The sequence below is a fragment of the Dermochelys coriacea genome, chromosome 6, assembly GCF_009764565.3.
Source record: "Dermochelys coriacea isolate rDerCor1 chromosome 6, rDerCor1.pri.v4, whole genome shotgun sequence".
Classification (NCBI taxonomy): Eukaryota; Metazoa; Chordata; order Testudines; family Dermochelyidae; genus Dermochelys; species Dermochelys coriacea.
In genome coordinates, this window is record NC_050073.1 from 109427417 (window position 1) to 109455399 (window position 27983).

The 27983-nt window shown below is 39.8% G+C and overlaps 1 protein-coding gene across 1 annotated transcript in view; it reads left to right on the plus strand.

Annotated features, from left to right (window-relative positions):
- Nucleotides 1-27983, plus strand: part of LOC119857433 (kinesin light chain 1) — a 120294-nt gene that overhangs the window by 38492 nt on the left and 53819 nt on the right. The window contains 5 exon segments of the mRNA XM_043516411.1: nt 9199-9206; nt 18467-18471; nt 19961-20222; nt 24641-24871; nt 26338-26416. Coding sequence (XP_043372346.1) covers nt 9199-9206; nt 18467-18471; nt 19961-20222; nt 24641-24871; nt 26338-26416 — 585 coding nt within the window.

The following is a 27983-nucleotide window of genomic DNA, read 5'->3' on the forward strand; positions in this document are numbered from 1 at the left end:
TTCCAAATTTCAACAGCGTCAGCAATAAAACAGCTATTTCCCTGCATTTTGTTCAAGGCTACAGAAATAGGCTTCAGGGTACTCGGCATGTGTGCAACATTTCTCTTAAGCCCAATGTTGAGAATTTTGGCTGTGACAGTGCCATTGTTTTTTTCATGATTTTGTTCACAAACTGTCATCAGATTAGGCCAGTTCTTGATATAGTGCTCAAAACAGTCCACTGCTGAGTTCCATCGCACGTCTTGTGGGAGAATTAGCTTGGTTCCTCCCACTTTTTTCAGAGCAGCTGCTACAAAGTGGTTGTTACTGAAGTATTTGCAATTTCAACAACATTAGCCTTTATTTCTGGAACACTGAAGTCTTTGGCTAGGAGGTGCAACAAATGAGCATTGCAACCGTATATTACTAGCTTAGGACTCTCTTCTAAATAATTTCTTCTCATCTTGGATACATTTGCAGCATTGTCTGTGACCAAGCTGCGTACTAGACGTTTGCATTTTTTTTCACAATTTGTTATAGCTTTTACTGCTGCTACTTGTAAGTATTCTTCTGTGTGTGCATTTCCTGATGTATCAATTGCTTCTATAAGGAAGACATTCCCTACTTCTGTTGTCACACAAGCATATACAACAGGATCATTGTGGGCATTGCTCCATCCATCAAGACTCGGGTTAACAATTTCACCCTCTAGACCTTTTGCACACGGCATAATTTCTCTTTCATATACTTTATCCGGCAATTTGCCTGTGACATCTGCTCTGTTGGGTGGACTCTATCCTGGTCTTAATGACTGAATCATGTTAATGAAGTATGAGTTCTCAATCATGCGGAAAGGAGAGTTGGTTGCATAAACAAACTGGGCAATTTTTTCATCAATTACCTCTTTTTGTAATCTGCTGGGTCTTATCCCAAACTTATCTATGGTTGTTTCTGGACGATGGAGTTTTTTTTTTCTTTTTGCTACAGGTGTTATACTGTGGCTATGTGACATACATGATGTGACTGAAACACTATCTTTGTCAGATAACATTGAAACTATAAAAAATGATGGTGATCTTGAAGGTGGATAGTCTTCAGAATCTTGTATGTTGAGGATGGATTCTCCTAAACAAAATAAGTCATTGCAGTTATTTAATTATTATTACCATACTGCTTGCTCATTTAGTCTTACTCATTGCATTCACTGACCCTCAGTACTACTTTAAAGGTGAAATTTTAAAAGAGAGATCTGCCTATTTCAGTTGTTTTTTATCACAACTGCATCTAAAATGATAGTAAATGATAGTATAGAGTAACAACTATATTTCGCTCAAACATGAGAATTCAGGACTAGTCCAGCAGGTAGACAGGCAGTCCTTAAGAAAAGTGTGAAATAAAAAAGTTTACCAACCTAAAGATCCTGCATGTGCAGACATGTTCCTTTCATCATCTTCAGTGCAGTTTCCTCCTGAGAAGGAACATTTCTCATGATATTTTATTCTGGCAACTAGGCCCTGCATTTCTTTGTTGCACTGTTTGCATTTTACATGTATGCCTGTCTTACCCAGAGGTAGAGGAGCTTCATTAATATATTCCCAAACTGGGTCTCTTTTATGGCCTGCTGCCATTATAGGTTTTCCTTTCTAGTGAGAGAATAGTATGGTAGATCTCAAATCAATGAAGGCTACACTCAGAAAGACCTCAAGACTTCTGGAATATGCTGCTCAAAGAATTTCACTTTTGTTTCTATTGCCTGTCCCTTGCTTCTCACATTTATCTCCAGCCTTCTTCTCCTTGTCCAGATGTATTTCGCTCCAACAATCATTGAACAATTCATTGGACCCATTCAACCCCCTTGCTCGATCCCTGATTGCCCCCTCCCAGGAACCTCTGCCCCAACTGCTCTCTGAGACCCCACTCTCTATCTAACCCCCCGGCTCCCTGTCCCCTGCCCGTCCCTGGGGACCCCTGCCCCTTATCCAACCCCCCACTCCCCACCCCCTTACCATGCCGGAGCCAGCCATGCCGCTGCGCTGCCCGAGAGGAGCAGCGGGCCAGAGCGCTGCCTGTGCGGTGGCATGGCTGTGGGGGAAGGGGGCTAGCCTCCCCGGCTATGATCTCAGGGTCCGGGCAGGACGGTCCTGCAGGCCGGATGTGGCCCGCGGGCCATAGTCTGCCCACCATTGTTCTAGATTGAGCACTGAGTCCCATTGGGTAGATAGGAAGATTAACCTAAATAATCTCTACAGAAGCCCCTGGAATCCCATACGATTGGGTCCCTAATCCATGAACTATTGGAACTTATTTATAAAACTTTTCTTAAACATTACATGAATATACTGTATTGTCTCATACTATAGAATTAGAATTTCATAATCCCTATTCCATGAGGAGGTATCTTTGAGCTATAATGTATCTTAAATTATCTTTATATAGTTTTTTTCCTCAAAAAGCATTTTATCAAAACAATCAGATTTAAATAAAAAAAAATCCAATTGATTTTTATCCACCCTGTTCATGGACAATGGAGAGCAAGCAGATCCAATAGATGAAACTGAGCACAAGGCCTTAATGTTTTTTTCAGTCAGCAGGACAATTTTATAGTTAACACATTGCTTAACAGGAAATTGCTGTAAAATGAATGCAAATCTGGAGAAGTATTAGACTAAGTACTCTAGCACATTCAGAACTGTGCAGATAATGCAGAACCATATGGGGAAGGGCAGAGAATTACAAATGTCAATTCCTCAAAGTCACACAAGAATGCAGTATCACTTCTGCATCATGTTGCAGTTAAAAAGTTTCATGTCACCATGAAAGGTTTTCCTCCCTCCGCGCCCCCTGCTGGTGATGGCTCATCTTAAGTGATCACTCTCCTTACAGTGTGTATGATAAAACCCATTGTTTCATGTTCTCTGTGTGTATATAAATCTCCCCTTTGTATTTTCCACCAAATGCATCCGATGAAGTGAGCTGTAGCTCACGAAAGCTTATGCTCAAATAAATTTGTTAGTCTCTAAGGTGCCACAAGTACTCCTTTTCTTTTTGCGAATGCAGACTAACACGGCTGCTAGTCTGTAACCTTTAAAAACTTTGGAAATCTTTCTATTTCTCAGATCAAATGAAAATGACAGTCTCCTTTTTCCTTGTAGTGACAGTGCATAGCTGTAGGCTAGACTCTTGATCCTAGCTAAAATGATTCTCCTGCACTTGCAGAGAACCTTTTCTTTTATTGGTGAAGATAAATACAATGATTTGCAGTATATTGTGAAATTCTCTCCAAAAAGTAGAGTTCAGATCACACAAGTATTTTCTTTCAAAATAAATTCAGTTTTTTAGCAAAACTAAGACTTTAATCTGCATATTAATTATGCTTTATCTCTGATCACATGCCTTATTACACAAACATCACACCCAAACACAGATTTTTTCACATTCACACTCTCTTGCAGCATAAAGCCTCCCACAATATATAAAGCAGTTTCTCAAAGTCAAACTCAAATTCAGGTGATTTAATTAAGGTAATACCAGACTTTCCAAGTAAAAGTATATTGGTGATTTATTAATCTTTCTGAGGTAGCAGTTAATGTTGTACAGTTGACTACTGCACCACTCACAAAAAGTAACTCAACAATGGTCCATAGTCAGTGCATGATTGACCAGAAAAATGTGGATCACCCTTTGTATCCCTATGATCACTTAGATCAGCTGAGATGCCTCTGATGGCATTCCCTACATGTGTACTCCTGGGAACTTGAATTGGACACTTTCTGTGAGAAGGTTCCCAGAATTGGAGCAAGTACCACTTATGGATCCTTGAATAATGCAAGACACAATTTTTTATTTCTAAAGTGTGTTGTGTGAGAAATTCTACTGACTCAAAATAAGGTATTTGTCTCTAGAAACTTAGTCTATATTAGACAGATAACAAAAGAAATAATGACAGGCAAGGGTGAGGACAGGCAAACCTCTACAGAAAAGATGCAACCCCAGTGCCAAAGATTGTCTATCCAGGGGTTATCTTTTATTGGGCCAACTTCTGTTGGTGAGAGAGACAAGCTTTTGATCTTACACAAAGCTCTTCTTCAAGTCTGGGTGCATTCACTTTAGATAAAACTAAAGAGCTTTGTGTAAGCTCAAAAGCTTGTCTCTCTCACCAATAGAATTTAGTCCAATACAAGATAATACCTCATATCTAAATACCAATATCAAAAAAATTAACTGGGCAGGTTGGTTATATCTGTCATGCTGCACAAATGGTGGGATTATATGATAGCAGTGAGCCACACCATATTTAAGGATACAGCCTTATAACGAATCCCATAAAATTGTTTTAAAAGGTTAGCATTACATCACTCAAATTCAGACATGACAAGAAAGGATGTTTACTTTGAATGTCAGTTAATCAGATCTCAAGATACCAGTACACCTTCATGAAAAAGATGAAGTAAAGCTGGAAAAACACATGCACACATTGCAAAATTAGATAAGATTGTCTGCACTATTCTCGGCCAAAGATACTTCTGTCAAAACCCATCCCCCTGTTCAAACCTCAAAATATAAGGTTGTGAAACTCACAAGATTATTAGATCTTTTAAAAAAAATCAGTTTAAAAAAGGACCTCTCTAGTAAATTGGTTCTGGTTGGTACATTTTGGTGTTCTTATCAACTGTAACTACATCTCAGAATATAAACTCACTGAGTTTACTATCCACCTCACAGAAAACATGGATGTACTAGTTTGCTGTGGGACTCAAGATGTCAGGTGACATTTCAGCATAGGGAAGGAGTGCAGATACTTATATTTTTTTAATCTTAGACTATTAGATCTGCCACCGAAGATCTAAAAAGAGTAGTAGGCTGGATACTCCTTGAGTTCCATCTCTCCTGCATGCATGAGACAGGGCCTCACAGAAGTGACACCTAAACTACTAGAAGAAGTCTGGTTACTACTCTCAGTGGGTTTAGACTCAAATGCAAGACTCATGTCTGACCTAGCTTTTCCCACAAGAACTATAGATGTCTTTTTTTTAAAACATACATAGGAGGTATTAGATACTGATGGTGCTAGTGTAACTGTCCAGATAGCTTAACTCCTGATATTATATAGTTGTCTAAGGGAGTGAGGTCAGGAAGCTGCTGAAAAGGACAGAAGGGATCCTCTTCCTCTCTTTGGGTTGGATAAGCAGCCCTCTCCCTCCATTTGGAACTTCTCCGGCACCACATCCTTGCTTCTTTCACTACTTCCTTTGTTTGCATAGTTCCACAGGGTGGAAGTTCCAGGCCTTTCTGCAGTAGCTCCCAGCTCCACAAAGAGCAGCTGACTTGGTGCACACCTCAGTCCCTTTTGCTTAAGCAGCAAGAGAAAATGCAGTGCAATTCAACCTCTTCTACTAGTCAATATTTCCTTATCCGAAAGAAGAAAGGTGTTCTTTGTCTTATGCTATAACTGAGGAGACTGAACAATACATATACCACCTCGCATTCAGGATGGTAACACTTGCCTCTTTTATCCTATCACAGATGATAGAGTACATAGGAGCCTGGTTGGCAAGTGTGTACCTTCCTGAAGACAGGTTCCCACTAGGGCTGTCAAGCGATTAAAAAAATTAATCACAATTAAATTAATCGTGATTAATTTCACTGTTAAATAATAAGAATACCATTTCTTTAAATAGTTTTGGATATTTTTTAATTTTCAAATGTATTGATTTCAATTACAACACAGAATACAAAGTGTACAGTGCTTACTTTATATTTTTGATTACAAATATCTGCACTGTAAACAAAATAAATAGTATTTTTCAATTCACTTAATACAAATAGTTTAGTGCAATCTCTTTATCATGAAAGTAGAACTTACAAAAGTAGAATTATGTACAAAATATAACTTTTATTTTTGAGTGCAATGTAAATCTTTAGAGCCTACAAGTCCGCTCAGTCCTATTTCTTGTTCAGCCAATCACTTGGACAAACAAGTTTGTTTACATTTGCAGGAGATAATGCTGCCCACTTCTTCTTTACAATATCACCTGAAAGAGAGAGCAGGCACTGTTGTAGCCTGAGCTGCAAGATATTTATGTGCCAGATGCACTAAAGATTCATATGTCCCTTCATGCTTCGACCACCATTCCAGAGGATGTGTCTATGCTGATGACTGGTTCTGCTCGATAACCATCTAGAGCAGTGTGAACCAACGCATGTTCATTTTCATCATCTGAGTCAGATTTTGGAAGGCACTTCAGATTCTTAAACCTTGAGTTGAGTGATATGTCTGTCTTTAGAAATCTCACATTGGTACCTTCTTTGTGTTTTGTCAGATCTGCAGTGAAAGTGTTTTTAAACTTACCAACGTGTGCTGGGTCATTATCCAAGACTACTATAACATGAAATATATGGCAGACTGCGGGTAAAACAGAGTAGGAGACATACAATTCTCCCCCCAGGAGTTCAGTCACAAATTTAATTAATTAATTTTTTTTTTAACAAGCATCATCAGCATGGAAGAATGTCCTCTGGAATGGTGGCCGAAGCATGAAGGGGCATATGAATGTTTAGCATAACTGGCATGTAAATACCCTGCAATGCTGGCTACAAAAGTGCCATGCAAATGCCTGGTCTCACTTTCAGGTGACATTGTAAATAAGAAGTGGCCAGTATTATCTCCCATAAATGTAAACAAAATTGTTTGTCTTAACAATTGGCTGAACAAGAAGTAGGACTGAGTGGACTTGTTGGCTCTAAAATTTTACATTGTTTCGGTTTTGAGTGCAGTTATGTAACCAAAAAAAAAAATTTAAATTTGTAAGTCACTCTTACACAATAAAGAGATTGCACTACAGTACTTGTATGAGGTGAATTGAAAAATACTGTTTCTTTTGTTTGCCGTTTTATAGTGCAAATATTTGTAATAAAAATAATATAAAGTGAGCACTGTCAACTTTGTATACTGTGTTGTAATTGAAATCAATATATTTTAAAATGTAGAAAAACATCCAAAATATTTAATAAATTTCAATTGGTATTTTATTGTTTAACAGTGCAATTAAAACTGCGATTAATCACAATTTTTTTAATGGCGATTAATTTTTTGAGTTAATTACATGAGTTAACTGTGATTAATTGACAACCCTAGTTCCCAACCATGCAGTTGCTAAAGAAGTGAGGAAGAGAGATCAAATTCCCTAAAAGGGCTTTGAGCACTTTTATGCCCATTCATATCCAGGGATCCTGGTTGTTTTAGCAGTGCAAGAAAAATTTAAGTCCCCTAAAGACACTTCTAAGAACAAAGATCCAAAAAGTTTGGAATTATTTAGATGCAATTCATCAGCCTCACTGCAACTTTGGATGGCAAACTACCAAGTCCTGATCACAAAATACAGTACAGACCCGTTTATGCACGAATCTGCTTAACGCGCGGTAGCGCCATGCCTCCCAGTGCTACCTGTTTTAACATGTGAGACTCGTTAACGCGCAGTGCAGGAACTTCCTATGTAGTGCTACAGATTTGCTCACTAACTCACTGACATAGAAATAGGAAGTGCAGAGCGGTAATGTGTTGTACATCTTTACCGATATTGGTAAAGACGTATCATGCATGCTTAGTCATGATCATGCTAGAGAGATGTATAATATATAGTAGTCATATAGTAATATATATATATTATATATATATAATTACATTAGAAAATTTTAACCATAGGCCTAATATAATGGCAGAGGGCAAGCGTCAGCGTTCCTACACTGTAGAAGAAAAGCTTGCTGCAATAGATCGAGTAAATAGCGGAGAAACCCAAGCCAAAGTTTCAAAAGATATTGGGATTGCCAAATCTACTCTCCGAGGATGGCTAAAAAACAAATCTAAACTGAATGGCTTCATACAAAATATCGATTCTGCTGTGGGGCTTAAGTGAAAATGTGTGCACTATTCAGCAAAACCCACAATAGACAAAGCCATGCGCATGGAGTTTGCTCAGGAAAGGCTGAAAGGAATGCCGCTAAATTGGCCAATTCTTGAAGCCCAAGTGACAAAAATTGGAAATTTAACGGGGGATGAATCATTCCCAGCCAGCAAGGGGTTTATAAGGTTTTTTTTTTTTTTTTAAAGCATCATGCCATAGTGCAGGTATCGATTTCTGGAGAAAGCCGATCAGCTGATGAATCGGCTGCAAACACGTTTCTCACAGAGTTAAAATCTATTTTACAAAATGAAGACTACCATGAAGAACAACTTTATAATTGTGATGAAACAGCTTTATTTGCAAAACTGCTACCTGATAAGACTTTAGCCTTTAATTATGAGACACAGAAAACAGCTAGATTTAAAAAGATAAATGATTGTGTGACTTTTTTTTGTAGTAATCAGATAGGCAGCCAGAGAACAGATGAAGTGCTTCTTTCCCTCCAGGAAAAGGGCACACTGAGGTCTGTTGGAATCTGCCATCTCCTTGTAGGAAAACCTACATGTACCATCACCGGCAGAGGGCAGCATCATACTTCTGGGTTCAATAGCTAGGGTACCAATGAAGAGAGAGGCTTACGTACTCCAGGTGATATCTGTCTTCTGTCTCCTTGGTCAACTCTGCATCAGATTTGACCGGAGCACCAAGAATTATGCTGCAGCATACCTGGAGCCTGCTTCTACTTTCAGAATCTGCCTTGCCCCTTTTTACTGGGACTGGGCAGCCATCAGAGCTGACAAATGGGCATTAAACATTGTCCAAGACTACCGTATATATTTCCATTCCTTACCCTGTCCCTACTCGCCCCTCTGCCCTGTCCCTCTTTAAGAGAACCTTCTGATGAGAGAAATAGAAGTGGCCTAACTGCTTTGTCTGGGAGCCATAGAAGAGGTACCACAGACATACAGGGGAGGAGGCTTCTACTCCCAATATTTCCTTATCCCAAAGACGAAAGGGGGTTTTGGCTTATGCTAGAACTGAGGAGACTGAACAGTACGTACACCGCTTTACGTTCAGGATGGTAACACTTGCCTCTCTCATCCAATCACAGACAATATAGTTCCTGGATTGACTCCAGGTAGGAAGAGTGTACCTTTCTGAAGACAGGTTCCCACCAATGCAATTGCTATTTTTCAGGATATTATGAAACCCAACTAAGACGGTACAAATGTAGCAGCATATGGTAGGCCATGTTAGTGTGCCCTTATGTGGTGATGGTTGCCAGATTTGAACTACAACCGCTCCAGCTCTGGCTAAGCTTGGTCTGTTTGAAAACCAGCCAAACAAGAATATTGTGGTTCTATCTTATGTCATTGCAGAACTGAGATGGTGGAAGGAATCCACAAAAGTGCAGTGGGTACTGTTTTCTGCTTCTGCCTTGACAAGGACTTTAATCACAGATGCATTAGGGACAGCTTGGAGAGCACACCTGAACCATTTGCAGGGACCTCATCCCTGGAAGACATGGGGGCCCCCATCATTAATCCCAGAGCCAAAAGCAATTAGGCTAGCCTGCATATAGCCTTCCTGTCTAGTCTTCAAAACTCCACAGTGCAGCTCCTGACAGACAACACAACTGTGATGCACTGTATATACAAACAAGGAGGAGAATGTTCATCTCCCCTCTATCTGGAAGCTATCAAGTTCTGGACATGGTGCTACTGTGACCCATAAATCCCTCCTTGCCAACTGGCAAGGGTGTGGAAAAAAAAATATCCTGATCCTGGTGTTACCTTCTGATTCAACAAAGAATATCATGTGAGATCTTAAATGAAAATCAGGATTGTGCTGGTCATTAATATAATTGTATAGTGTATGTACTGCCAACATCAAGGCGCTCTCCACCAGAGCTCAAGTGACATCTTCCACCTGCTTTAGGAATGTACCAATATCAGAAATCTGCAAAGCAGCAACCTGAAGTAACCAGCTGACCTCTGTCAAGTAGTATACTTCAGACTAAGCTGCAAGGTCCAATAACAAGTTTGCGGGAGCAGTTCTTTTTCCATTGGCGTTTGACTTACACAGCTGAGACTTCTCATTCCCATCATCCTGAGAGAATACTACTTCCTGTTACTTACAGTGGGATCCACACTGATGCATACTCAAAGAAGAGTACTTACTCTGTAATAACTGGTTCTTCAAGATGTCAGTTTGGATCCCACAACCCACCTTCTATCCCTGCTTTTGGAGTCCGCAGCTAATACAGGGGCATGAGGCAACTGAGGGAGGATTGCAGCTACTCCATTCTTTATGCCCTCACAAAGGATGAGGAAGAGGCACAGACTGCATGTGCAACTCTGGTGGAGAACGCTAGGCAAAAACCTCCAATTCTGCATACATGCGGCACATGTAGACAGTAGAATTCATACTGACATCTTGAAGAACCTCGGTTATGTAGGGTTAGTAACTGTTCATTTCTTCCTTGTCATTGTATATTTCTGATAGTATAAAGAGGCAGAACTTAAAGGAATGAGATCCTCACCTGAGCTCTGGCCGAATTATGGCACTCTGAGCCTTTCACATGGCATAAAGGGTTCCTAAAACCACTGTAACCAGCGGGGGAGGATTCCCTAGCATAGGCAATGTGAAGGACAGCCATAACTTCCAAGGATCCCTTGCATGCCCTGTCATTTGGGGCAAGAGAGGCATGTTGCAGTGGGACCAAATAACTCAGCTTCATTAGGGAGATTCCAGGCAGAGTTGCAGCCCATAAGGAGCCCAGGGAGCCTTTTCTAATGACAAGACCAGAGTCTGGGCTGTCAAAAGGGCTTGTGTAAGCACAAAAATTGTAATGCTTAATTTATATCATGATAGTTGAAGCAGTATAGGCTCCCAAAGTGGACACAGTTATACCACACATAAAGGAGCTTGTATAAGCATAGCTTGCCTTTGTGAGGGAAGAGGAGTAAGTTTATGCTTGTATAAGGCACCTTTCTATTGATGGAACTGTTTTGGTAGAAAATCACACCCATACTAAAATAGCTAAATCACTACAAAAAATGCATGAAGACCAGGCCTAAGTTATTCTGGGGATTGCTCCAGCCCCTAGAGCAGCCAAGAATTGGGAGGTCCGAGGAGAGCTCAGAAGCCACCTAGCAGTCCAAAATCTCCCCCAAAATAATTATAACATTTCATTTCTGAAATTAGCTTAATGATTATCCTTGCATATATGTAATCTGCACACAGAAATAAGAACAGATATATTTCACAAGAATTGGCTAGCTAGAGCACAGAGCAAGTGGCTTTAAAAATTTATTAAAGATGTAACCCCTTCCACTCCCCCTGGTCATAGCGTAAGTGCAGTTTATTCAAGAAATTTGTCAACTTTACTCTCTCTGTGGATTTATAAAGGTTATTTTTCTATCAAATATTTGGTTTAAACAAAACTATCCTGGTAAATTGTCTGACCTCTGTTAAACAAGAAAAAAACCTGAATGAATCTTCAATTATTGACCTATTCAGTCTTTAATATGACATATGTCAGTACCATCAAGAGGTCACAAATAGTCTTTTTTTTCAATATTTGTAATGAAGTGGTAAATTATTATCACGCCTAGTCTCAAAAACTCGGCTTTTAAAAAATCTTTTATTGATTCCTAGTGACAAAAAAGTTAGTGTCCAAAGATAGTACTTGAACTTTCAAGAGAGAGGAATTAAGAGGAGCATTAACCTGAGTTCCATGTGAAGACCAGTTGTAGAAAGAAAATACACCCGAGGCATGATGTGTATATAGTCTGTATACCTTTAATTAAAAGGGATAACAAAGCTGACATAGGATGACTAAGAACCTGAATTAGGTCTCTAAAATAAGAGCATGGGAGAGGAGTATTTTAGCAGCATTTTCACAATATTTTAGAGGAATATTCCTTAAAATAACTTAAGGGACTTGTTCTGTGCGTAGCTGGGTTAGAGCTAATAGTTTTCTTTTTAAATGATAAAAACCAATTGAAATGTTGGAGCGTGTAGCCACCTCTGTTCTTACTAGTTAATCTTTCATAGCAGAAAAATGTGCTAGTAAGTTACTGTAGGTTTTTTGAATTGTGGAGATTTGCCATGGTGCCTCCAATATTCTGATCATTAGAACAGTATTATGAGTTTATGGCCCTTCAAACTTGCTACTTGATCTAATCTTCCCATTTTATTCAGTAGAGTTATGCACCAAAACATAGCCAATAGCTCAGGGCTTAGAAAATCCACTTTTTAGTGAAGTTTTTTGGTGCCAGTAAGATAGGATATTGACTGAGAGTCTGACCTGGTTCTATTCTTGGTTTTGCACCAAAGCTGGCATTACACATTTGCCCATAAGGATATCAAGTGACCGAGCCTACTGTGCGATTTTGGGTGAAGGTTATATCAGAGGAAAAGAGAGAAGATTTTAAATGACATACACATGATGCAATGTATATAAACACTATGTATGTTGTTAGAAATTGCCCGTTGGAGAAAAGCGAAGTATTATTTAAGATCTTAGACACAAATTCCTAAGTAGGCATTATCCTTTAAGAGCAAGGGTCACTTCTGACTGACAGATATGGCACTGTATTCAAACTGGAATATCTGTCTTGTATCTGAGACCTCCAAACTTGTTTTTAAGCTGCTGATCCTTGCATAGAAAATTTTCATCAATACCTTTCAGTTATAGTACACCCTCACTTTAACGCCCTTCATCACAATGAACCTTCGGCTCTAATGAACCTGGTCCCTGGATCCCACTTCCAGCCTCGCTTCTGCGGCGGGGGTTAATGGCTCCTCTGGCCCTGCCGCTGCAGCGGGGCTCTTTTGCTATAATGGACCGCTGGCTATAATGAACAAATGGCCCGACAGGTTCATTATACCAAGGGTGTACTGTAGTTTAAGGAAATCTAGCCATTTCTGACTTGACACCTTCACTATAAACTTGTATATTTGCAGAGTAATTCAGTAAAGTAGTTCTTAATATCTGTTAGTTTCCTAAGTTCAGGGGGAGTGGGGCTCGTCGGGGGGAGGTTGAGGGGTTTGTGCCAGTATGTGGGGGGGGCTCGTTGGGAGGGTCTGGATATGAGGGGGTCTGGATGCACGGGGGTTGGGTGGATGAGGGAGCAGCTCCCTATACAGTGATCCTTCCCCCTGCAGCTGAGGAGCAACTGGATGCAGGAAGTACCAGGGAGGAGAGGGGGAGAGTTGCAGAGCTTCCTACAGCCAGGGGAGAAATCTGGGGGGATGAGTCTGATATGGCTCCAGTTGCTGTGCAAGGGAAGAGGAAGTCCTGCCCTCTCCAGCCCAGCTGGGAGTAGCAACTGAGCCCAGCGCTAGGTAGGAGCTACCAACCGGGTCTTCCCCTGCCCCACAGTGACTTACCTCTCTGCCGGCTGCCCTGGGTACCCAAATCATACTGTTGGGAAGGGTTGCATGACCGCTCTTGTGGCTTCCCTTTGCTTCCCCATCAGAAAGTCATTTTTCTGCAGGGAAGCAGAGAAATCTGCTGAGGACACTAATTCTTCACATGCATAGTGGTGCAGGATTCCCCCAGGAGTAACAGTGTGTATATGTGTTATCTATATCTGTCTCCCATAGTGCTTGTAGTTGGTCATCTCAAAACATACAACTTGACTAAACCTTAGAACAGCTATGATTTCATTGTTAATTGTGTGAGGCCTTATTTTCTAATGTTCAAATGTACATGCAATAGATAAGCTATTCAGGAAAAGGTTCACTGATGATTTGACTTGACAAAACATTTAGCATATTTACTAAACTTTTTCAGAATATACTAGAATGAGAAATTCCAAAGCATTAAATACATGAAAAACTATCTAATTTAACTTAATTTAAACTCCTAATTCTACATCTTTTCATAGTTATAAGCATAAAGCATGGGCTTTTCTAAAGTGCGTAAGGTAGAGATAAGGTGCTCAACTCTGACTTTCAAAATCTAGAATTTTAAAAAATTGTTTCTCTCTTCTGCAAGTAGGGCCCATGTGCCAAATCCTACAGTCTTTACTTGGACAAAATTGCCATGGGAGTTTTCTAAGTGAACAAAACAGAATTTGTTGCTTAATGAATAGTAATTGCTATGCATGGCAAAGATTCATTTTGATAGATGCTTTTCAGCCTTAAGGAAACAGAGTGTAGTTACAACTATTCTTTTATTGAGAATCTATGTGCATGTTACAATTAAGTGTATGGGTCTATGTGTGAAATTTTACATGAACTGTCTTTTTCTTAAAGGTGATCTAAAGGGGTTGACTTTTGTATAGTTTTTAGAAAACAGAGGATAAAAACATTTTGTGTGTGCATCTTTGCAAGTCATCTTTAAATGGTAGTGTTTATGTTTAGGGGCTAACCTAACATTTGTTGTTTCAGTGTCTTTAATATATGTACATTTCAGATTTAAAGCACAAACTGGAATCTCTTGAACAAAGTTTGGTGCAGTTCAGAATGCATGTTTTTTTTTCTCTTAAATGCAGGCAATCAAAATTACATTGTTATGATGTGACTAACTGTGCACTGTAATGTCTCTGAAACCTTGTGATTGAACTAAGAGATGAAAAATCTTCTTGTCTCAGCATCCAGAGGAGTTATTCTTTGAGACAGCTGTTTAGAATGTTAGTGAATATTTATATATCTCATAAAAGATTCAGTACCTTTTTATGTCTGGTGCAGACATCGTGTTACTGTTGTTCAAATCACTGCCTATTCTTCTAATTTATTTATTAGTCAATGCATCAAGGTTATTTGACCCTTTTTATAAGGGTCTGGAGTGGAGCTATAAAATTATTATAGAATAGCATTCAGAAGTTTTGGATTATGAGTGATAGTTTTTGCAGTCTTCTAGCACAACATAGACTGGAACTAGTTGTGTTCACTAGACTGTATTTCAACTATCAGCACACTTCTACAAGTACAGTAAACTTCCCCCACCCCCAAGTCTCTTAATTTTTTTTGTGAGTAGTAGTTCACTTGTTGATTGTCTCCCCCTGCCCTCTCCTTCTTTTTCATAATAGTAGGGCTGAAGCCTTCCTGAGCAGCAGTGTGTCAGGCAACTGTTTCAGTAGATCAGGGGTTCTCAAACTTCATTGCACCGTGACCCCCTTCTGACAACAAAAATTACTACATGACCCCAGGAGGGGGACCAAAGCCCGAGCCTGCCCAAGCCTGCTGCCCCAGTTCGGGGGGGCCAAAGCTGCCCCCCACCCAGGGCAGAAGCCCTCGGGCTTTGGCTTTGGCCTTGGCCGTGGGTGGTGGGGCTCAGGCTTTGGTTTCAGCCCTGGGCCCCAGCAAGTTTAACACCAGCCTTGGCACCCCCATAAAAATGGGGTCAAGACCCACTTTGGGGTCCCGACCCACAGTTTGAGAACCCCTGCACTAGACCCACCTACTGCACTTCTGAGTACAAAAATACAACAAACCAGGGCTGCCATGGCAGTAGCAGGCTAATTCAGTTAATCTAAAAGTCGAGCAAATATTTAATTAGTATATTTTGGATGATTGTTTTATGAGTATAGAATTATCAGTAAAAACATTTACATTTTTTTTACCTGTTTGTAATATGGACACGTTATTTATTGTCAATATGTTTGTCTATGATGTAGGGAATTTCTAAATTTAACTTCATAGTTGTTCCCCCTTATTAACTTTTAAACCTAACCTTTTTAACTAGTGAGAGAGAGAGAAAATATTTAGATCAAAATGAACTTGTCAAGAGGGGCAAAGTGTAAGTAGATTTGACTCCTCTGGTCCTTGCTACTTCCTGAATGGTGAATTGGGATAGCCCCAAGTCTGCATAAATATATTGTCAAGCTTAGCTGTTCAAAATTAGAAAAGTGTTAAATTTATCCAGAGTCTGACAATAATTATTTGATCACTCAAACAATGCAGACTGTATGTACAACAACTTCCCAGTTTGTTTATCTCTTCTTGCTCAAATAAATGACCATATAACATTGTAGAAGCAGTTGCCCTCAAATGTTGTCTCCTCAATGTAAGGAAACATCGCACTGGAAAAACACCAGTCTGGCTTTTCTAGAAGCTATTAATAAAGCATTGTTTGGCTGAAACTGGCCACTAAAATTTGCTTCAAATTTAATGTTGCCCAGTGAAATTTGCCATGTTGCTCCATGAAAATGGCACTTCTTTTCGGGGTGGGGTGGAAGAGGAACAGCTTTACATATAATACTTGCCCTTCCCACACAGTCTTCATAACCTATTTACTAACTAAACTCCAAACCTAACCAAAGAACAGAACAACATAATTGACCAAGAAAACCCACAAACCCAAAGATATTACGCATATTTAAAGATGAAACCTTAATTATATAGCAGTCCTTCCAGAATATATTATAATACAGATACTCATTCATTAAACTTGGATACCATCAATATAATCCATAGTTTCCATATGTTATCAAATATATCTCCTTTGTCCTCTATTTTGTAAATCATTCTCTCAAGCACTTTGTTTTTCAAGTTGAATTGTCTTGGCTAATTCTGACAGGATTTGTCTGTCTTCACTGTAGTTTCAAGGTTATTGTACACCTAAAGGTTATTTAAGCGGCCATTCTCTTATATCCCATCCACAAAGATGGAGTCTGTTCCTTTCCTGGCAGTAGAGACGCATTAGAATTCTGAATATTTGACATCCACAATCTGGAGACAAAGCAGCAGGATGGAGGCATTCAGAATCTCCTCTATTGTGAATTTGTCATGTTGCCTTCAAAAATCCCCCATTTCATCTCCTTGGGTTGGTAATTCACAGGGCATAGATATCAGAATCTGGATTACATCTTTCAGAGTAGCAGCCGTGTAATCTGTATCTGCAAAAAGAAAAGGAGTACTTGTGGCACCTTAGAGACTAACAAATTTATTACATCTGTTAGTATTCAGTTTTAGAATCTGATTGCCTCCCTTTTAAGACCCCAGGATTGGAGCAAATGTAAAGTCAATAATATGTTTTTAGGATAATGAAAGTCCGGTCTGCAAGTCATGACTGTTGTTTTAAATATGTTTGTCTGTACTGAATTTAAAACTTAATTCTAAACATTCATTCCTTGTCTCCTGAGGGTTTCTGTTCCGGGTAGGTCAATTTACAAGCTGCTCTGTTGGACCAGATGCAGCTGCTGCTGGGTTCGAGTCTCCTAATTACTACTTTAATGTATTCTCTCAGAAGTGTGTGCCAGTTTCTTCATTCTTTATCAAGCCTTTTCCCCATAGTAACAAGTCACAGCATCCATTTTGCATCTCCGATTTAATTGAGCATACAAATTGTGTCCCATAGGAAAAACCCCAGTTAAATGACACATACTATACAAACTAGTTCATTTATTTTTTCCACTCCAGGAGATTGACCATTTGCAGTGCGTCTCACTTTATAACAGATTTGTTATATTTTCATATTATATGGTACCGTTTTTATCAACAAATTACTATTCAGCTGTCTGTCTTCATTATCTGGAATCCAATTAACTTTTGTTGCAGTGGTTAAAATGTATAGCTCAGCAAAAACATTCTGTTCTGTCAGTTTCCTGTTGCTGTCTGTTTCTATTACAGCATACTAGACTCACCACTCTTCTGCAGAATATGGGTCATTTTTGCATGCAGTTTGCTTTTGAAAATTTCAGAAATATCCCAAACATCTGAAAAAACTTAATCTTTAAAATCAGGCTTTTCAGAGGTTCTCTTATGTGAAATGAAAATCTATAATGGCCAGATGTCTTCTGCTATTTACCTTTATTTCCTTACTCACAAGGATTAAATGAGTTTTGTATTCAGCAGGGAAATGATTAATTTTAGGGAGAAAGGGAACATGTCAAATTATGTGTTTGGAGTGGGCAAAAAGAAAAATTGGGTACTGGTTTTATTGTAATCATCAATAGTAAAAACACGATACATATGAGGTTACAGTACAGTTATTACCTCTTTCATTGTTTGGAAAGTTTATATAAATTAAAACATTTCATAATTTCTCATATCTTTTCTTTCTGATGCATCTCTTTAAAATCTTATGTTAAATTAGTATTCACTTAATTTTAAAATAACAAGTTTTAAGAGTATAACATTCTATTTGTATATTTGATGTCAAAATTATATCTGAATGTGCTGGATTTTTAAAAATGTTACTATGAGATTGTTAGTTAATATCTTACTCTTTCTTTTGTTTATCAGTTGTTTCATGAAATAAAGCATCTTACTACAATATTTGGCTAATCAGCAATTGATAAGCTTATTTACTACACAGTGCTAAATGTTGATTTTAATATACAATATAGCCATTCAAACATAATGGCCAAGATTGCTCAACTTGAGACATCTTAAACTTGACTAATGTTCAGAAGGTATGTGCTTAGCATTCTGGAATTCTAGGCCCTTTTTTAAATCAAGTTAGATACCCAAAGTCATTTATTCACTTTTGAAAGTCTTGTTCAATATATTTTGAGAACTTTAGTTTTAAGCAGTATGTGTAACTTCCACCTACTTTGTAAAATCCTTCCCTGTATTGAAGTATGTTTATTTGATTTAAGCTGTCATCCTTTGGATTTCTTAACTATTAGCAGAGGTTTGCTGAAGTAGAATGATGGTATTGCTTGGTATTCTTCCCCTCCTAGCATCTACTATGTCAGTGTATCAGGGTGTACTAAACATACAAATGTCACCTTGCTAGGTGCAGAGGAACAATTTGTCTGTCCTACTGTTAATTTAGAATGGAAGAGGTATACAGGACATTTTGCTTAGGATCTAATTCTTAAAAGTGATAGGATGTCCTATGTCTTCTGTTGTTAATTCCACATCATGCTTTTGCTTCTCATTTTATTAACTGAAGATTTGACATCATATGAATCCCTTTTGCGTTTGTCACCTTTGTCTTACCTCTTTGTAGTGTAAAATATTGCTTGTTACTGTTCCTCTTAATTCCTTTCAATAGTGAACTCCTGAATTCCTTCAAATAATTGGGGCATTAAAGCATTTTGAGCTAGTAATTTAACAAAATGAAGAGTTGATTACAGTCATCTTCAAGCATTGTAATATTTAAGCGCCTTCTTACATAATATGGAAACAGGCCTTTTTTTAACAGGAAATTTAAAAACAGTTACATCTAACAATTAGATGTGCTAACAGTTCAGATCCATATGTACCTTGAGGTTACTACTACTTTGACTAGAGTAGAATAATAAACCTAGGCTAATCTTAGAGTCCTGCTTTTGTTTTATGATGTAAAGGGAGTGTATCGTTCCTGGCTGCTGGGAGGGAGGGTGTTCTTCCTCCTTTCTTCTCCCCTCTCAGTAATGAAAGAGAATTCTGGTGTCAGTCAGTCAATGACAAATGCAATTTCCTGTGTTTCACTGATTGTATGTTTGTGGAAATGTGTTGTTGCTGATTCTGGTCCTCCATCCCAGCTTCTATATGCTGTTGAAAAGTAGCCACAATGGACTGGGGAGAATCCTCCAACATAGAGCTGACAGATGTGGCCCTGTACTGCTTCTCTTTATGAACTGCAGCATAGAGGAAATGGTGGGGTTGGTAGGAGTGTACTTAACACCACAGGGATTATGGGCTCTAGTACATGGACAGCTGTGAATGAAGGAGTGGTTGTAAAATAGAGGAGCACAGGGGCTGCTCTGACTTATGTCAGGGACCATTTTTGGTCTCTGCAGCAGCACAGAGTCTATGAGAGAAAGACACGGGGTTTAAAGGAGAGAGAGCACAGAATCTGCCCTGTTGTTGGGGGCTAGCTGGAAATTCTTCTACCATGTATTAATATATTTTTGGTTTTCAGTTCTTTTGCTTATGAAAGTATCTTTGGACAGAGATAAAAAGTTGAGCACTTTTGATATTCAATGACAACGTTTAGAAATAGTGCATGCAGTGTGGAAGTGTGCTATATACAGTACGTAGACGCATAAATATATTTTGATGATCATCTATTCATGCATAACTTTAATTTAAAATGCACATGTATGCAGGCTTTATTAAAACTGAAAGATTAATATTCAGTTGATTTTGTTTTATTTTTGTATGTTATTCACTGTTGTACTTTTTCATTACAGAATGTATGACAATATGTCCACAATGGTGTATCTAAAGGAAGAGAAGTTGGAGAAGCTTACTCAAGATGAAATAATTTCTAAAACTAAGCAGGTGATTCAGGGACTAGAGGCACTGAAGAATGAACACAATTCCATTTTGCAGAGCTTACTTGAAACACTGAAATGTTTGAAGAAAGATGATGAAACTAATCTGGTGGAAGAAAAATCAAACATGATTCGAAAGTCGCTGGAAATGTTGGAACTTGGACTTAGCGAAGCACAGGTAAGATTGAAGCAGGGGAAATCGTTTCAAGCTGTGTCTGCAGTTATGATATGAAAGCAAATGCAAACATAACTTTTTGGACTGTGCTTTACTTAGGTCTAGAATTGAACACTTGGATATCAATTCTTAGACTTACACAGAATTTATTAAAAATTAGCAGTGTCAGTTTGCATTCAGAAGTTTTTTAAACCTGATTATAGCTTGTAGGGAAGTAGGTTGAAATAACTATATAGAGTGACTGACGGTGGTTTTAGTGCATTATGCAGCTAATTATTCATTGAGCATTAAATCCTGGTCCACTGAAGTAACACAAAGCTGTTCTTGGTTATTGACTTTAGTGAAACAAGAATTTCTGATAGCTACAGGCATTGTGAATAAACTGGGCAACATTTTTGCCTGGCTTTCCCAAATATACTTGAAAGTTTGTATGTACAACTGGTTACATGCAGATGAGCTAATTACTTATCTGTATTTTACATGTGTAAAAAATGGCTAAGTTTGGAAAGACTTGCTGAAAATTTGATCTTCTATGTAGATGGACTGATGTGTAAATATTCTATATGAGCCTGAAATTGATAGTTGTTTCCTGAAAGTTTATTCAACATATGAATACATTTACACTAAAGATATCCTTTAAAGAACGATACGACTGTCTGAAAAACTGAAATTTTAGTTAATATGAATCTATAAAAATATTCAGGTTCTGAGATGCTCAAAGCTAACTTTAGAAGAAACCTTTTTTATGAAATCGAGGAAAGTGAGAACATAAATCACGGTGAAAACTCCTTCTCTGTGTATAGCCAAATGATCTCTTTAATTATATATAAGCCAGGCTTACAAAAGTGAAGGCCATAAGGTGCCTGTGATCCATACCAGTTTTCACAGTGCTATCAGTGGGAGATTTACACAAACAATGAATGCAGAATATGGTCCTTACATAGTAGTTAGTAAAATTACTTTTTACTCCTGAGGCCATTTTGCGCCAAAAAAATTCTGCACACAGTATCTTAAAATTCTGTAAATGTTGTTTGTCAAATAAATGTGGAGGCTCCAGCATGGCATTGGGGCGCACAGACCACTGGCTGCACGGAGGTGGGAGATCACTCTGCAACTCCTCCCCACCCCCCAGGACATGGACTCAGTGGTGAGGCTGAACACAATGACTGAGCCTGGTCCCAAAACACCCAGGAGCCCTGCCCTCCATGCCAGGTGTGAGCAGACAGGCTCAGCCCAGCAAGATGTAAGTGTGGAGGAACTTAGTGTGTGGGGGGAATCCAGGTGTGGGTTTAGAGGTTCTGTGGGGGGCAATCTGGGTGTGGATGGCTCAGTGGGGAATCTGGATATGGGAGAGATCTGGATGCACAGGGGCTTGTTGGCGGGTTCTGGGTACAACGGTAATGGGACTGGGCAGGAGGGGTCCAGGTGAAGGTGGTTGGGGCTCAGAAGGAGTGTGGGGGGATAGAGTTTGGTATGGGGAGTTCAGTAGGGGGGGTCCAGATGTCTGGGGAGTGGGGCTTGGTGGGGTGGGGATCCGGGTGTGGGTGGCTCGTCAGGCTGGTCCGTGTGCAGAGGGAGTGGGGCTCATGGGGGGGAGGGGTGGTTCAGAGTGCGGGGTGGGGGTGGGGCTTGGCGGGAAGGTCTGGGTATGAGGAGGTGTGGATACACGAGGGTTATGCAGATGAGGGATCAGCTCCCCATGTAGGGATACCTCCTCCTGCAGCTGAGGAGTGATGGTTGTAGGAGGTGGGTGGTGGGATAGTTTGCAGTGTTTCCTGCAGCCTGGGGAGAAGTCTGGGATAGGTCTGACTCGGCCCTGAATGCCGTGCAGGGGAAGAGGAAGTCCTGTTTTCCCAGCCCACTGGGACTAGCAGCTGATCCTGGCTCAGGGTAGGAGCCACCTTTTGGATCTTTCCCGTGCCCCACAGAGATTTACCTCTCTGCTGGCTGCCCTGGGCACCCAAAACATGACTGCTCTTGCAGCTTCCCTGTCAGAAAGTCATTTTTTCTGTGGAGAAGCAAAAAAATCTGCAGGGGACATGAGTTCTGCGCATGCACACTGGCACAGAATTCCCCCAGGAGTAACTTTTGCATTTAGCAGCATTAATGAGAAAAAACAATGCAGGAGGTTTTTAGATAGACACTGCTTTTTGTCCTTCGTTGGGTATATGTGTGTGCAATTACCTGTCTTGTGTGAACAGTTGTAATTGTACATGCAAGTCAGATGTACAGTTACACACCTTAGATTATTTGAATCCTATGATTATTTCCCCTTGAAGCATTATTAGGCTGGAGAATTAATACCCAATTGAGATGAATATTGGCAGTTCATAAACCTACCGTCTCAGACAGTTTGAAATAGGTGCTCAACTACTGCTCTATTTTGGGTTACATTTGGAAGGTTTCTTTGCAACCATAAGGGCTAGAAACTTAACAGGTATATTAAAATGAAAGCTTACATTCTGCAGAATGTGAATTTTTTTTTTGGAGGTTGAATAACATAATCAATTACGATTTAACATTTGCATTTCACATTCCGGTTTGCAACCTTACAGTTGCATTTACATAGGTTTTTACATATATGTTAGGTTCTGTGTGACCTTTGTCCAGCTAGGCCAGAAGGATAGGAGACTTGATGATGTGATTTAATTAGGGCACAACTTTATTCCTAAATGTCTGGGAATCCTGGCAGAAAAAACTGCAGTGGAGGTAATTCCATAATTGTTTACATATATACGGGGAGCTGTTGTCAGCCCTCCTTTTTTTACCCATTCTAGTATGCAGCCAACCTGCTGCTGGGACCTCACCATCACCCCCTCAAATGAGAGTTCAGGGGGCTATTAAGGGGAGAGAGGTTGATTCTCTCCTATACCTGTCAGAGGAGCCCTGAAAACCCCTGATCACCTTATTCCTGCCTTATGGAGTACCTGCATTGGGCATCTACCCCAAGCTTACGTAATAAGTTACAACATCATAGCCTAATCTCGGTTCCATATTTTTTGCCCTAACTAAACTCCCAACCCACTGTGAGGAATGTGGGAAACCCCCCCCCCCACCTAATGTTGGCCAATCTGGTGAGGTGTCAGGGGGATGGGAAAGAATTTTTCCCCTCACCAAGAAAGGAGCGACTAGTATAATGGGTACAGTGAATCATGACTAAGGCGACTAGTTTGTCACAGAAGTCACGGATTCCGTGACTTTCCATGACCACTGTGACTTCTGTAGCAGCTGGTGTGCCTGGCCCAGGGCCCACCTGAGCAGCTCAGGCAGTCCCTGGGCCAGTTGCATTGGCTGGTTCTGGGGCAGGCTTGGGCCACCATGTCCCCCCAGCAGCAGCAGGAGTTTGGGTATGGAAGGGGGCAGGGAGTTGGGGCACGGGATGGGGTGAAGGCACTGGGTGGCACTTACCTCGGGGCTCCCCAAAAGTGGCGACATGCCCCTCCCTCAGCTCCTAGATGGAGGCATGGCCAGGCAGCTCTGCACGCTGCCTAGGAGCTGAGTGCGGAGGGGATGTTGCTGCTTCTGCGGAGGTACAAAGCCAGGTGGGGGAGGGTAGCCTGGGGGGCTCCCTATCATCTGTGGTGGGGAGCCCCCTTGGGTTACCCCCCGAGCATCCGGGCTGACACCCCTCCACCCCCAAGCACCCGTGGTAGAGACCCCCTCAAGCATCCACAGCCCCTATCCTCCCCCCCTCCCCCCAAGATTTAGTCAAGGGTATATAGTTGAAGTCATGGATAGGTCACGGACTGTGAATTTTTGTTTACTGCCCATGACCTATCCATGACTTTTACTAAAAATACCCATGACTCAAACGTAGCCTTAACCATGACAAAACCTGGTATTTTAACAACTATCAAGGATGTCAGGGTGTGTGCTGCTCCACCTTGTTCATGTAAAAGAACGTTTTTCCTGCACCAGCATGGACATAAATTGTCCCCCTTCTCTTCTGGTCACCTGGTGGGGATGGTTCAGTGTTCCCATGCTGACCTGGTATGAATCTACCATAACAAGTAATTCTGTGGCTGTGTAGCCCTTAAAGGAGCCACACAGCATTTTGGACAAGATGGAAAACAGCCTGTATTACTTCACGTGGGGGGAGGTCATTCCCAGCTATCAAAGTACATTACTATAAACCGCAGTCAAGGTAGCCAACTTATAAAAGCTGCTGTATGTTACATCAATAAAAGCAATCACAGCACAGCATGGGGTAAGAATTTCTTCAGATTAGTCTCAGCTGAGCAGGTAGCAAAGCTGGCAGAAGTAGAGAGAAATCGACAACCAAATGGGAATTATGAAAAGGGCCAGACAAATTTTAAGATTTCATAAGTGCAATGATATCTATGCATGAAAAGCCTTATATGTTAATACTAAAGGAATGCAGTGTACAGGAAGAATGTATTGTAATCTCTCATACTTTTTAGGTAATGATGGCCTTGTCAAATCACTTAAATGCAGTGGAATCAGAGAAGCAGAAATTGCGTGCTCAGGTTCGCCGGCTATGCCAGGAAAATCAGTGGTTGCGTGATGAACTAGCCAGTACTCAACAGAAATTACAGAAGAGTGAACAGTCTGTGGCTCAGCTGGAAGAAGAAAAGAAACACTTGGAATTCATGAATCAGTTAAAAAAATATGATGATGATATTTCTCCATCAGTAAGTAGATGTGTATTCAAAAGCATTGTCTTTTTGTTAGTAAGCTGCCAAGAAGCTTTTTATTTGCAGATATGAATTTTTAGCAGTTAAAACAGGCATTTCGTATATGGATTGATTTCTTCATATATTTATATTGTCCTAATCTTACGTAGTTTATACATTCACACAATAGAGAACTGCTTCCCAGAATCTTTATTTCAGGAAGACCTATATTTTACAAATGATAGAGTAACTACACTGTAGACTTGAGGGGGTAAAAGCCAGCATATAGTAAAACACTTATACCTAGCAACACACTAGCTTAAAAATGTACTTGGAAAATTATCTTCAGAAAGCCATAAAATGTCTGTTTTAAACCTCACAATAAAAGGAGAATTGAGGATAAGGTGTGTAAATTGTTGATATAAAAGGAAACTGCATTATCTGGAGCAGTCTGGAAGATGATTTTGACCTAGATAGTGGTCTCACTATTTTTTATTATTTAATATTTGTATTAGCACTGGAGGCTCTAGTCAGGAAAGGGGCCCCATAGCGTTGGCATTGTGAAAACACAGACACAGTCCCTACACTTTACAATTTAAGAAGGCAAGTGACATATAAAGGGTTTGGAAAATAGGAGTGCAAGCAAATATGTACAGTTTTAATTTTATACATATGTATACCCTTGCAAAAGTGATTTTCATAATTTTTAAAAAAGTAAGTGCTTGGTATCCTATCTGCCCCTCAAGCCATCATTGGTTGATTTATGGGCGTTATCACAGAAATAGATCTCATCTTGTAAGTTGTTACAGTCCAGATGATGTCTGTCTATTTCAATCAATTTTATTTTCTGCTGATCTATTATTGCAACTGTTCAGGAGTGGCAAAATGCGTGTGTTTAGACACGCTAACCAACTGCTAGACAAACCCTTTCTAGCACAATGTGAATACAGTGAATTGTTTTAGTCAGGTAGTCAGCTGCATGCAATGCAAGGAAATCTAAAAAAGCTAAAATTTGTTTTTTTGTTTTTTTTTTTAAAAAGGCCAGTGAAGGCTATTTTTTGAGTCTTGGTTCATAATTATGTTCTTAAGCATATGGAATACTACCTAAATAATTTAATAGGCTAAACAAGGAATTATAATCTTTAGACAGGATAAAATATCCTAGCACCTCCAAAATTATTTGGAGCAAAAACCTTAAAATTTGGCAGGCGCATAGTGTGAGTTCACTAGTGCCCCTTTTCCTGTCCTCACAAAAATCCAAGTAGATCTGACAGAGTTAAAAACCTCTGAAATAAGATTGCCAGTGCAAATTTAATTCAGCTGTCTTGTGCATATGCATTGAGATAGTCTTGCCCAGCATCACATAGGACATCCTCTATGCATATGTTTAATAATAGATTTTTATATATTATTGTATATAAATGTTTTCACTGATTTTAGATTTAATAATGTAACATTTTTGTTTGGGACTGGGGTTTGTATAGGAAGACAAAGAGACAGATTCTACCAAAGAACCTCTGGATGACCTTTTCCCCAATGATGAAGATGATCCAGGGCAAGGAAGTAAGTGAACTTCAGATTATATAATTGCAATACATTTCTGCAGAACAGAAGCTTGGTTTTATCTTCAGGGAAATAACCAATCATCAATTCCTAGAGTGCTCTGGTCCAGACACTATGCAGCATAGACAACAGGGGCAATTCCAGCTTTTAGGATTTATTGTATATAGTAAATAATGATATAATGAAGATAAAAATGTTTCCCTGATGCACTTTTCTGTAATTTCTTACTCCAGCACTGACTATGTTCATCCCTTCCAAAGTGTGGAAGGACAGGAAAGTTGATTTAGAGGATGTTATTCCCACTACATAAAAGGCTGGGCTAGTCTAAGCTGGTTTTGTTGTAGTTGGTTTTTTTTTTTAAAGCTTGCTAACTACCCCGACCTTATTAGGAGCTAATTTCAACACAAAATTAGGTAGTAGCTTGCTAACTTAGGCAGAGAAGCTTTAGACTCCCCGTGTCAGGACCTGTTTCAGTCAACCTTGAGACTTGGTAGTCTGCCCAGGTAGGGGTTCTGTGGTGACCTGTATGGTTAACTTCCCTGGGCAGGCTTCCATATGCAGCCTCATCAGTTCTATTTTTGTCACTCATAAGGACTATGATTTTTGCAGTTAATACTCCTTCCAGAGATGTTATCCTCTAAAGGCTGAAGGATTGATGAGTTGGATGTGATACACTTGAGTTACACCTTTATTGTTATTAATGTACCATAACAGCTAGGAGCCCCAATTATGGACCAGGACTCCATTTCGCTATGTGTTTTCTGAGCATAGAACAAAAAAGATGGTTCCTGCCCCAGAGAGATTACAATTTAAGTGTAAGACAGGAAACAACTGATGGATACAGACAGACCATTGGGATAGGCTAAGGAAACAAGACAATATTGGTCAGCTTATGGTGTCTGCACAGCAGCGGCCTTAACCATTGGCAATTTTTTTGTAGGCATCAAAGAAAAGGAGAGTTTTAAGAAGGATAATGAGGTAGCTTTGCAGATAATTACCAGGGAGCTTCTCCTAAGTCTGCAAGGCAGCATGAGAGAAAGTGTGATGGTGCTTGTTTGAAAATTCAGCAAGTGCGCAATAGAAGATGTCATGATAGGACCGATAGGCATCTTAGTCGACCTCTAGATAATAAATGAGAGATGGTCTCTTAAAGGGCCTTGAAAGTGAAGACAAGTAGTTTGATCCAAAAAGGAAGGGGAAGGTAGGGAATGCAAAGAGACGGTAACATAATCAAAGTGAGAGTTTAGAAAAACATAGACAACAAAAAAGCAACTGCAGCTTTTAGGATTTATTGTATGCAGTAAATTATGATCTAATGAAGATGAAAATGTTTCCCTGATGCACTCTTCTGTCTTTGCAGCAGCCTTCTGAATGGATACGAGTAGATTCATAGATACTAAGGTCAGAAGGAACCATTCTGATCATCTAGTCCGACCTCCTGCACAATGCAGGCCACAGAATCTCACCCACCCACTCGTACGAAAAACCTCACCCTATGTCTGAGCTATTGAAGTCCTCAAATCGTGGTTTAAAGACTTCAAGGAGCAGAGAATCCTCCCTCAAGTGA